Source organism: Gopherus evgoodei, chromosome 1 (genome assembly GCF_007399415.2).
Source record: "Gopherus evgoodei ecotype Sinaloan lineage chromosome 1, rGopEvg1_v1.p, whole genome shotgun sequence".
NCBI classification, from domain to species: Eukaryota; Metazoa; Chordata; order Testudines; family Testudinidae; genus Gopherus; species Gopherus evgoodei.
Genome location: NC_044322.1, coordinates 319814253 through 319827291, shown reverse-complemented (window position 1 = coordinate 319827291; position 13039 = coordinate 319814253). Strand labels below are relative to the sequence as shown.

The 13039-nt window shown below is 40.5% G+C and overlaps 1 protein-coding gene across 1 annotated transcript in view; it reads right to left on the bottom strand.

Annotated features, from left to right (window-relative positions):
- Window positions 1–13039, bottom strand: part of ST7 (suppression of tumorigenicity 7) — a 241074-nt gene that overhangs the window by 48096 nt on the left and 179939 nt on the right. The window contains 1 exon segment of the mRNA XM_030549069.1: window positions 7530–7644. Within this exon segment, the coding sequence (XP_030404929.1) occupies window positions 7530–7644 (115 nt within the window).

Genomic DNA, 13039 nt, shown 5'->3' with positions numbered 1-13039 from the left:
AAGGACAGACCCTGGCCCTATGATAAGGTATAGTATGAATTTCAGCACAAAAGGAGAATTTTTTTACTATAACTATGAGAGAATGAAAACAGAGAACAGTTACAGTGGAACTATAGTATTTGCATTGTTTGTTTGAACAAACTTTTCTGAGGTTGACTTGCTGATTATAAACATTTCCTATAAAGCTCATGTTTCAGTTTCAGAAACTGATAAATACTTTGATCAAGCAATTCAACTCCTTTGATTTGTATGATTTAATAATTTCTTGAGGAAATGAACCACTCCTCCCTAGATGAGGATAATGAAGAAGCTCTGCACAGCTAGTTTAGGTCTTTGTCCATTTCCCTGTGATTTTGTCCTACATCTTCTTTGCAGATAGAGGACAAACAGGAATAGGCTACAGGAATCAAAGGCAAAACTGGACCAGATAATATGAATGGACAGGCACAGCTGTTGCAAATGTAGTTGAGTGAGAAGCAATATTGAAATGAAGAGATGAAATCAGTTCTTAAATAAGATTGATAGAGTCCAAGAAGATCTCCCACTGTGGAGATCTTCTCTAACATATATCACTGGCAGAAGGGTGCAGCAGGCTTGGTTTCGACCTTGACAATAAGAATGTTAATAAATAACCACCTTCCCTCTTTCAAAGGAAACAAAAGGAAGCAACATTAGAATACAGTTTCTTTCTCTGTTGTTCATGTTATGTTTTCACTCCAACAGAGAATTAGGAATAATAAAAACCATTTTGCATTGGGGCAACCATACTGAGAAAGCCAGGTCAGGTTATCTTCTAGCAAACAGAAAAACTTGATATGATGATTGCTCTTAATGTTGAGAACTGAGAGGAGCTAATAAAGTGAAGCTGTGGAAAAGAAATAGGGAATACAGTGAAACTGTGTCCTTGAGGAACAGAGTCAGTGTCATTGGGGGTTTTGTGCTGGGGGCTTTTCTGGTAACCGTTTTACTGATACACCTCTATCCCCATATAATGCGACCTGATATACAGGAATTTAGATATAACGCAGTAAAGCAGCGCTCTGGGGGAGTGGGGCTGCGCACAATCCAGCGCATCAAACTAAGTTCGATATAATGCGGTTTGTCACCTATAAAGTGGTAAGATTTTGGCTCCCAAGGACAGCGTTACTCGAGGTAGAGGTGTACCAAAAATTCTTACTGTTGGAATTGCCTTCAAGTTCAACATTGGTGGAATTTACTCAGTTCACAGAGCTGCTTTCGTGGCTGTAAGGATGAGAGAAATTATATAGGAACAGAAAAAAAGCATCCCTAAACAGTTATTATTATTTAAGGAGTATTTGGATTCATTAACATAAAAAGCCAAAACCTGCAGTCCTTGCGTTCAGTGACTTCAATGGAGTTTCACTCAAGTAACACAGTGTCAGGATTACAGGGGTAGGCTCAAACAAGAACATAATCACAATCATGCTTCATGCACATTTTCTATAAGAAAAACCTCAAATTCTATATACATTTATTCTAAAGCCTTGATTTTGATTTCACAGCAGTGTAATTTGGAGCAACTCCATTGAATTAAATAATTATCCAGAGGAAAACTGGTATAGGTTAGATCAGAATGAGGTCATAAATATTTAGAAGTATGTTTTTCTATCAGTACGATGGCTGAATTCTCCTGTCACTAATTCTCATCTTACACCAATATCGCTCCATCAACTTCAGTGGCGTTACTCGTATATAACTACTGTGTAAGTGAAAGGAGAATGAGACAGTTATTTTATGAATATGTTCCTCTGGAAACCAGAAAGCTCACATTTTCAGTAATCCTTAACTGGAAAAAGAATTGTCCCTGGACCAAAAAAAAAAAAAAGAAAAAAAGAAAGAGAGAAGAGAGAGAGAAAAGAGAACATTTACATAACTAAGTAAAAGAGTATCCACCCTTTGAAGTCTAACTTTCAACTGTCTGAAAGATCTCTGTGTTCACACACTGCCCAGGTTACCAGCCACCGGCAACCTAGAAAAGAAACTGGCAGCCCACTGAGGTTAATAAATCATTTGCTCTCAGCACCATAAAACAGGACTGCTCCCTTGGAAAACAACCAGTTTAAAAGTAAGGAAAGAGGGGCATAGAGGTTCATTTACTAGAATCCTAGCTGCTTATTCTTTCAGAAGACTAGTCCCTTCAGCAGCCATAAGTATTTTTGTTGTAAATAACAAAGATGTGTGTCGAGCCAGAGCCAAAAATCCTTTTAGGATTCAATAGTGTTTAGGTCATCTGCACTCTATTGACAGACACTGAACTCTGAAACCATAATGATGTTAGCTCAGCAACAGTGCATATCTTGCCACTATGAGGCACATTTCCGTGAATAATGAGTATGGACATCATCTCTGTTGCCAGGTATATAATATAACAAATTCAACACATGGTCGTTAGTAAAGTAGTATGTCTCCTCGCAAAGACTGATATTTTAAAGAATGCGATCCAAGTTTTTAGCCAGCGGTGAGGGAGAGACTGCTCTCGGAAATAATTTGTTCATGTGTTATCAAAATACAATAAATCAGGTTTGGTCCTAGCTGAATAAAGACAGTGGAATGGGACCAATAGAAACTGCAGATAGGGAAGTATAAATGAGTTCATTGTTTTATGTTCCAATAAATCTTACGACACATAAAGCTGATGAGTTCTAAAATGAGCTGAGACTCCTCTAAAAGGGGTCTTTAGAGACTCATGAATTCTAAGAATTATGCTGGTTAAACTTGTTTGCTGAGTCTTGTGTGCGTGTGTTAAATATACACATATGCCTTTATATACAGCAAAATGTATAATGTGTGGGTCCACACAGACAGGGGAAAGGGTCCGCATCAAATTTCCCTATAGGCTTTACCATCCACATATACTTTTCTTTTAAACGTACAGCCTAATTTTGGAATGTTCCAAGTATTTTCTAGAAGATGATGGCACCCTCAAATCCTACTGGCTTCAGGGAGAGTTGAAGGTAAACACTGCCACTCAGGAAGTGCTCAGCACTGCCCAGGATCGGACCCTTAGTATGACTGAACAGAGAGAAAGGCTGTCTCAGTGGTTAGAATGCTAGTCCTGAGATTTGGGAGATCTGGTTTAATTCCCTATTCTGCCACAGTCCCGAGTATAGTAATGGGAATAATAGGACTTCCCTACCTCAGAGGGGTGTTGTGAGGATAAATTATAGCAGATTGCCAGGGTTAGAACAGCTGTCAGTTTCAAGCTCAACTCTTCTAAGTGCTTTAAAATCCACAAGGTTACAAGGTTACTCATATGCATTCAAGAGTATAACAAGTGTAGGCAACCTATGGCAAGCGTGCAGAAGGCGGCACGCGAGCTGATTTTCAGTGGCACTCCCACTGCCCGGGTCCTGGCCACCGGTCCGGGGGGCTCTGCATTTTAATTAAATTTTAAATGAAACAACTTAAACATTTTAGAAACCTTATTTACTTTACATAAAACAATAGTTTAGTTATATATTATAGACTTATAGAAAGAGACCTTCTAAAAATGCTAAAATGTACTACCGGCACACAAAACCTTAAATCAGAGTGAATAAATGAAGACTCGGCACACCACTTCTGAAAGGTTGCCAACACCTGGAGTATAAGGTGCTGAGATACCATGGTAATGGAGCCTATGTCTAAGTGATAGGAATTTCTGAAAGTGGGGGAAAGCAAAAGAAAGACCTTTGAGTAAAAAGGTCATCATTTTGGTAGATGTTTCTTTTCTACTGCGCTGCTCCCAGCCAAATTATACCCAATAAAAACTTCTCCCAGGGAGAGTACTGCTAGATTTGCACTGGTGTGACATTCAAAGAGTGGTGGGTACATTTTGAGCACTGCTTACGGTGATTCAACTGCAAGATGGTGATTAAGCATTGAAAACACACATATTATAGTCAGGGCTAGTAGCGCCGCCTATTTATTATGGTTGCCGGACACCATCCCATGATAAGAGCCTATTTGTAGTGGCTTACAACTTTGCCCAGAAGTTAAGTGTCTGGGCTGAAATTTTTACAAGTTGGTTGTCTGCCTCAGGCAGCCTTTGCTTGAATAGCTTTAGTGTCCCCATGCTATAGAGCAGGGACATTTGGCAGGAGGGGGGCTTTTGTGTAGGCCTGGCAGAATTCAATTTTTTTTTTATGATTTGGACAGAGAATATCAATTTTATTTTTTAAGCATTTTTTCAATTTGAGTTTATTTAAATTTTCACAGTTGTGCATCATTTTGGGTTTTGAGCATTTTTTATGATTTTTATCCATTTACATTTCCACAATTGTGGGACATTGGGCATGGGGGTGCGAGGATCAGACAATATTATTTAGATACAGAGATATTGAGATTCAAGAGTTAAAGCTTCATAACAGTTAAACCTGCAAATTGTCAACATCACATGTCAAAATATGCAAAGTAAATACCCTTAAATCAAACTCTAGTAAGTTCTCAAGCAGTATTTTTCTTACTTTGCCCATCTGTCCATCTGGATTATTATTGACAGAATATTTTTTTGTCACTTTGTGTGTGTACAATGAAATTGACATTTACTGATAACATATAATTCTTTTAGCCTACCTTTGTGTCAGGGATGTGATTTTGTGGCCCCTATGAAAATTTGCCAAAGTTATAATCCTTTGAAAACTCTCTGTTCGCACATGCTCAGTAGCATCTTCTTCAATCACAGCAGCTAAACTCTTCAGATGTTCCATCCTGAGTGAGCATATCTGAGCCTCTCACAGCTCCTAGAGCTAACCAGACTGCACATGCTACATCTCCACAGAGCAACTGAGTATGCTCCATCCCCTCATAGCGCCTACATATGACCAGACAGCAGAATGCCTGAGCATGCTGCATCTCCTCCACAGCTGCTACATGAAAAACTGTGTGAGTCTGGGCACTGGAACTGGGAGCAGGGAGCTTGCTCCTCTTATGCTCTCAATGGTCCCCCTGCCCAAGTAGCATGGCAGAGGAAGCCATCTGATCTGAATGCAGAGGGGACAAAAGCCAGACCAGGGAAGAAAGAAAGGAATAGATTGTGATAAGAACTCTGATGTGCCTGAAAACTGTGGAGGGGAGAAAATGGGATTGGCTGGGCAAGAAGAAGGGGATTGGGAGGTTAGAAAGGCTGGGACTTGGAGCCGGACAGCGGGGGTGAGGAGGGAGGCTGGGACTGGGAGCTGTGGGTGGGAGGACTGGGAGCTGTTGAGAGAAATGGTCGGGGACTGGGAGCCAGCTGGCTGCAGGGGAAAACATTGAGATTGGACAAGGAGATTGAGGGCTATTAAACTAGGTTTTGGAGCATGAGCTTTCATGGGTGAATCCCCACTTCGTTGGATACATGTCATCCAGCGAAGTGGGGATTCACCCACGAAAGCTCATGCTCCAAAACGTCTGTTAGTCTATAAGGTGCCACAGGATTCTTTGCTGCTTTTACAGATCCAGACTAACATGGCTACCCCTCTGATATTAAACTAGGGCGACTGAGACTAGGAAAAAGAGTGTGTGGGGAAGCAGATCTGACAATGGGATGTGGGGGCGGGAGGAACTGAGAGTGGCTGGGCAAAGAGACAGGGACAAAGGGTCTGGAAGGGGAGAGAATGAGATAAGGAGCCAGGGAAGGAGGGAGGGGATAGTGAGGGCCTGTGCAGGGAGACTAGGGCTGGGGGTTAATGGGGATTGGGAAGGGGAGAAACGTATCAAATGAGGAGCTGGGAGGAGGGGCTGGGACTGACTGGCAAGGAGACTGGAATTGGAATGAGAAATCTGAGGAGTGAAGACTGAGGCTGTGTAGGCAAGAAGAATGGGAGTGGGATGAGGAGTCAGTCAGGGCTGAGGAAGAGACAGGACTGGAACAGAGATACATCAAATGGGATGGAGCAGAAGGGGGCACGTTTGGGGAGAACAAGTAAAAGGCTCTGTACCCACTACAAAACACTCCCCTGCAAAGACTGGAATGGAACCCAGGACTCCTGAGTCTCACCATTCTTTTGCTGTTAGCAGATATCTGTGAAACCCACTGACAAAGTGTGTCTCATCACCCTCTAGTGCTGTCCACACAGAAGACTGTGTAGTGGATCTATGTGGTAGTCTAAGGTTCCAACCAGGCTGACCCAGGTGAGTTTCAATATGAGGTCATAAGATGAAATTTTTATAAAAAAGAAAACTGAAAAAACAAACTTGAGAAATTACATACAAAATATCGCTAAGGCTGCAAAGTCAAGAACTCAGAGGCACTCAGGAGGTGCCAGAATTTGGCCCCCTGGGGCACATCCATTATGACACAGTCTTTAATTACATGATCACGTACTATTTTTTCCATTCAGTGCACAGACTGGACCTGCTCTGGAAATGACTCAGCATTGTGTAGTACAGGAGACTGTTGTCTGTGGGATCCCTGCTTCATTTGGTGCAGATGTTGGAAGGTGTGTAGTATTATTACTATATGGCTCCCACCACTGTAGGATCTGAATGCCTGAAAATCTTTAATGTATTTACCCTCACAATGTCCTGATGAGGTAGAGAAGTGCATTTATCTCCACTGGGGAACTGAGACACAGATTGATGAAATGACTTACCAAGATCACAAAGGAAACCTGTGGTGGAGCAGGAAATTGAACCTGTCTGCCCCAAGTCCTAGGCTAACGTCCCAACCACTGGACCATCCTTTCTTTAATTGAAAGACATGCAGTGAATGAGGCAGGGGACTTCATGATGAGGATGAACTGTCTCACTTTTAAGGCAGTTGAATGCTGCCCTGGAAAACTGGATTCTATCCCTGCCTCTGCCACTATGTGGTGCTGTGCAAGTCACTTAAACCAAACTTTTCACACGTACTCACTAACTGTGCTCCTCATTTTCTGAGTGCCTGACTTGACATGCTGGAGTTTGATTTGCTGAAGTGCTGAGCACTCACAGCTGCAACTGAAGACAGTCGGAGGTGTGCTTTGAACATAGAACGTGTTATGTAACATGGTATGCTATGAAAAATCACATTCTAGATGTTTCAAATTGGGTACCCAAAATTAGTGGAAATTTAATTACCTTAATCCCTCTGTGCCTCAGCGTGGTGTCTGTAAAATGGGGATTATGCCACTACCCCACCTCACAGAAGTGATGGAAAGATAAATTACTTCAGGCTTGTGAAGCACTCAGATACTGTAGTAATGAACAACAAGGAAATATATGGGGAAATTATTAATTCTGTTTTCAAAGTGAGCTTTGAATAGTCTGCAGTAAATAAGGCCTGAGATGACACATTGAACAAACAGGAGAAAACAAAATATTGAAGAACTGCTCATTTAAGAGAGCACTGTTCCACCTGTGCACTGAATGACACGGAAAATACAGTATGTGATCATGTATCATAAATCATATACACAAGGGATCCCAATTAAAGGTGCACAAACAACCTAAATTCTGGCATTTCTTAACTTTTGAACGTTTTACTTTGCAAACATATCAGTGTTCATTTCACATAGGTTTGCGTGTGTGTGTGTACAATATGTATACATACATATAATTGGACTTACCATCATATTTTGCTAAAACTGCCTGAACATCTGCATATGCTTGTAACTCCAACAGAGCTTCTAGCAGGTTTTCATGAATGTTGAACATGCTTAGCAGAGGAAACTCCTTCATTAACTAAAAACAGTAATAAAAAAAGGGGTTAGATAGTTATATGGAATGCGGATTTTCATTCAAAATTTACTGAAATGTCTAATTAAAATCATTCAACCCCACTGCTCTTGGGCCTCATACAGTTTCCTCTAATGCCATTGGAAAGATTCCCATTTAGATCAAGAACCTTGGAGACAACATGCCTCGCATATGGTTTAATTAGTCCAAGAAGAGAGTTATCTGAATAGACAACTCCCTTTCGATGACTTGTTGCCTTTTTAAAAAGTGAGGGAGTATTATTCTATTGTAGAGGAAGATTAAATTAAACAAGCGGCTTTAGCTCAGTAGATTGTATATTTTAGTATTAACTCCCCCCGATGGATATGGGGGAAAACAAAGAAAATATATAGAAAAAAATCAAAGTATAATAAAATGAGAAAGACCTACACCTCTACTACACTTCATAGTTGTTTATTATTATTATTGTTATTAATAAGTGTGTGTGTGTGTGTGTGTATATATATATATATATATATATTTCAACAGAATTATGCATAGTACTAACAATGGAAGTTAAACATGTTTTCGGCCAAACCAGCTTAAAAAATGCTTGACCCAAAGTAGAAATTAGATAAGGCCTTAATACTAATTTAATACTAATTTAATACTACCATGGCTTAAAACTCCATATCTTATAACAAACTGAATGATACTTTGTTTAGGAAAGAGGCTCAGACATTATTTTAGTGGGTGCTAAGATGTGACTGAAGTGGACTGATTTGATGAATTGGTCCTTTAGGAAGATCAGAGATTGTCAGAATGCTGGCCAAATTCTGCTGTGTGTAGTACCAACTGTCTGCCAGCCAACTGAACTTGATAAATAACTAACATCCTTTATTCTGCTTGCCATATGATTCTACATCTCTTAGGAACTTCAGTGCAAATTAATTTCTCTGTTTTATGGCTCAGTTAGAAAATGAACCAATTAAAGAAGTGTCATTTTTTTAAAGTTAAAGTGGTACTCTAAAAATTGTAGTATTAAGGGATCTGGGCCCTCACTGTGGTTGTTTTGTGCTGGTGCAAAGCTCCAGCATGGTAGGCTCTCTAACCGGCCTAAAGCTAGGGTAGCTAAATTATTGCCAGCCCTTTTTAGCTCCCTTGTTCCCCAAAGTAAAGGGTGTGATAGGTGCATCCAGGGCCGGTTCCAGCTTTTTTGCTGCCCCAAGCGACGAAGAATAAAAGCAAAACAAAAAACCCCGATTGAGCTGCTGCTGAAGTGCCACCAAAGTGAAAGAGAGGGAGTGAAGAACTCGCTGCTGAATTGCCACCGAAAACCCAGACATGCCGCCCCAACAACGGACACACTGCCGCCCCTTTCTATTGGCCACCCCAGGCACCTGTGTCCTTTGCTGGTGCCTGGAGCCGGCCCTGGGTGCATCCTTGAGTTCTATTGATCCCCATCTGCTGAAAGGGTTTCTTGGGGGGTGGTGATGGAAGCCAAGTGTAAGTTAGAGCATCTCTGAAGATGCTCAAATGTGTACCAGAACTGAACTGGCCCATTGCCAGCTCCAGGGCTGAGGGATGTAAAGATGATGTCCACTCATCTTTGCACAAGGGCGGCAAGCCATAGGTGGTGCTCTGCCAGTCGACGCCAGGGCGGCAGGCAGGTTGCCTTTGATGGCATGCCTGCGGAGGGTCCGCTGATCCCGCGGCTTCGGCGGACCTCCCACAGGCGTGCCGCCAAATCCGCAGGACCGGGGACCTCCTGCAGGCAAGCCGCCAAAGGCAGCCTGCCTGCCGCACTTGGGGTAGCAAAATACCTAGAGTCGCCCCTGCCTTTGCAGCCCCATGTCCTCTAGTCCTACTCTGAGTGAAGTTTATCTGGAGCCAAGGCTCAAACTCCAATTGATGGAGAGAGTCTCGGGAGTTCTACAAGAAGGTACTGTACTAGTAATTTGTAATAGATTAAACGTTTGATACAAGGTACTAGGGCACTGATGCCAATTATACACTTGTTGGTAAACCAAACTAAGTTAATTATAAACAAACATCAGAAATTTGCAGATGAATGTTAACACTTTTCTCCATAGGGGCCTAAGAAGAGAAATACTAATGAGATGATGTGAAGTCAGCCCACAAGCTCAAACTTAAAATGGGAAAACACAGTAAAAACTATAAACTATGTCTGAAAAATCTGAGGAAATAAATTAATCCTCCTTTGAAGATATAATTAAAGAAACTGGAAAAAGCCAACTAATTATAATCTCCCAAATTGGCATACAAGCAAAAATATACCAGTCTATAAACAAAATGGTGGAAGAGTATGAAAAAGTCTGGAACAGGGAATTAACTCCATTCAGGAAGAGGCTGCTAATAGACAAACAGAAGTGCCAAGCTCACAGGATGAAACTCACCCCTGTGCAGAGTGCCAAGCATAAACTACCTAAACTGTATTTGAGGATTAAGTAGGGTGACCAAATGTCATGATTTTATTGGGATAGTCCCGATATTTGGGGCTTTTTTTAAATATAGGCTCCTATTAGCTCCCCACCCCCTGTCCCGATTTTTCACACTTGCTATCTGGTCACCCTAGGATTAAGTGAGAGTGAAGTGGTAAATTGGCATTGTTCTGCCCCCCTGCACTGCACTGTCCTTGCTGTGGTTGGAGGATTATACAGAAGATGAAGAAGGCAGTGTTTTGTTTGTTGATATTTGTACAACTGTGATCATACGAACTTTTGGTTAGAGTCACAATCACAGATACACGTATTTAATGAGCTCATTGGATTTATGAGGGGTAATCCATACAGGGTAATAAACTCTGAGCTATGGTAGTAAAACTCCTACAGTTTCAACATCAGGAGTCGATCCTGAGGAAAACAAGAACAAAACTGGGCAGATTGCATGAATCTCCTTCTTGTTTGATTACTGACTACATTTTGCCAAATTGAGCAAGAGGCCTTGGTTTATCTGGATAAGTGGGGGTCTTGATGTACAAAAGAGTTCTCAATACAACTGACGCTCATCAGAAACAAATAATTTCAGGTGCAATTTCAGATAATCAGAGTTTTCAGTTAAGGATTCAGATTAGATTCTACCGGACTTGTTTCTTATCCTCTTTGTGATTTTTAACTGCTTCTACCAGTTACAGACAGTGTAAAATGTATATAATAAAATTCAGTATTGGGATTTTTCAAAAGTAATATTTACAGTGGGTGCTTTTAAAATATCTTTTATAAAATTGATGGAAAGGTTAGAACTGCACATTATTTTTCATTATTACACCTGATAGCTACAGCACATTAGAAAGAAAGACACTTCTAAAATTGTATAAATTAATATTATAACAGATTCCAACACAGGTGGAAATTTTAATACAAAAAGGGATTCCATTTTTCACTATTTAAAATATATAATAAAGACTGACACTGTATAGTGATTGTGGGTAAACCTCAGAAGGATGTAGTTGCAGTTGTTAAATTCAGAGCGTATGACGCTTATTTTGATACTAATAACTTTTAAAAGTTTAAGTTTGAAAAGTGCACAGTAATTTGAAAATATCATTATTCTGAGCGAGACTTTAATTTGTGCAGAATAGGAACAATAACTTTATCTAACCTTGTCCTAGCAATGATGGACATGGGTATAGAATGAAGCAGCATTGTGATGAAAAACAGATCAATCCTACCATTATACAAAAGAGTGAGGGCACTGAGAGTCCAGACCTGGAGCCTTTACGCATGTGGTCCTAAGGCGGCTTTCTGCAGTGTTTAGTCTAGTTGTGTTCATGCTCCACGAAAGTTTATTTATTGTGATTTTCTTGTTATTTTTAATAGATTTCGCTTTACTTAAAACAGCCTGGATTGGTTTAAGTGGCTGTTAGTGGGGAATTAATATTACAGCACACTCCAGAGATAAGGAAACTCACTTCAGAAGAGGTAGAGTGAGGACTGAAGTAACAGTCAGTATGTAGTCAATTGTGAAAGGAGTTCTAATTTATAATTCCTGCCCTGTAAGGCGCTACAAGGAAGTGGCTACAGTCAATAAAGGCACGGCTACAGCCTAAAAACCTGAGTGATGTAACGTGCAGTTACAATTCTCCTCAGCTACCTGAATCAGAAACCTTTTACGTTTTTCCTGTCTGCCACAAAGAAAATATAACCAGTAAAATGCGAAGGCAAGAAGCTGTCTCCCTAACTTAAAACTGAATATTTCACAGAACATAAGAAAGGCCATACTGGGTCAGACCAAAGGTCCATCCAGCCCAGTATCCTGTCTACCGACAGTGACCAATGCCAGGTGTTCCAGAGGGAGTGAACCAAACAGGCAATGATCAAATCATCTCTCCCCTGCCATCCATCTCCACCCTCTGACAAACAGAGGCTAGGGACACCATTCCTTACCCATCCTGGCTAATAGCCATTAATGGACTTAACCTCCATGAATTTATCCAGTTCTCTTTTAAACCCTGTTATAGTCCTAGCCTTCACAACCTCCTCAGGCAAGGAGTTCTACAGGTTGACTCTGCGCTGTGTGAAGAAGAACTTCCTTTTATTTGTTTTAAATCTGCTGCCCATTAATTTCATTTGGTGGCCCTAGTTCTTATATTATGGGAACAAGTAAATAACTTCCATATTCACTTTCTCCACATCATTCATGATTTTTTATATCTCTATCATATCTCTTTTCCAAGCTGAAAAGTTCTAGCCTCTTTAATATCTCCTCAAAGGGGCCCATTCCAAACCCCTAATCATTTTAGTTGCCCTTCTCTGAACCTTTTCTAATGTCAGTACATCTTTTTTGAGATGAGGAGACCACATCTGTACGCAGTATTCAAGATGTGGGCATACCATGGATTTATATAAGGGCAATAAGATATTCTCCATCCCTTTTAAAATTATTCCTAACATCCTGTTTGCTTTTTTGACTGCTGTTGCACCCTCTGTGGACATCTTCAGAGAACTATCCACGATGACTCCAAGATATCTTTCCAAATTAGTTGTAGCTAAATTAACCCCCAACATATTTTATGTATAGTTGGGGTTATTTTTTCCAATGTGCATTACTTTACATTTATCCGCATTAAATTTCATTTGCCATTTTGTTGCCCAATCACTTAGTTTTGTGAGATATTTTTGAAGTTCTTCACAGTCTGCTTTGGTCTTAACTATCTTGATCAGTTTAGTATCATCTGCAAACTTTGCCACCTCACTGTTTACCCCTTTCTCCAGATTATTTATGAATAAGTTGAAAACGATTGGTTCTATGACTGACCCTTGGGAAACACCACCAGTTACTCCTCTCCATTCTGAAAATTTACTATTTATTCCTACTCTTTGTTCCCTGTCTTTTAACCAGTTCTCAATCCATGAAAGAATCTTCCCTCTTATCCCATGACAACTTAATTTACATAAGAGCC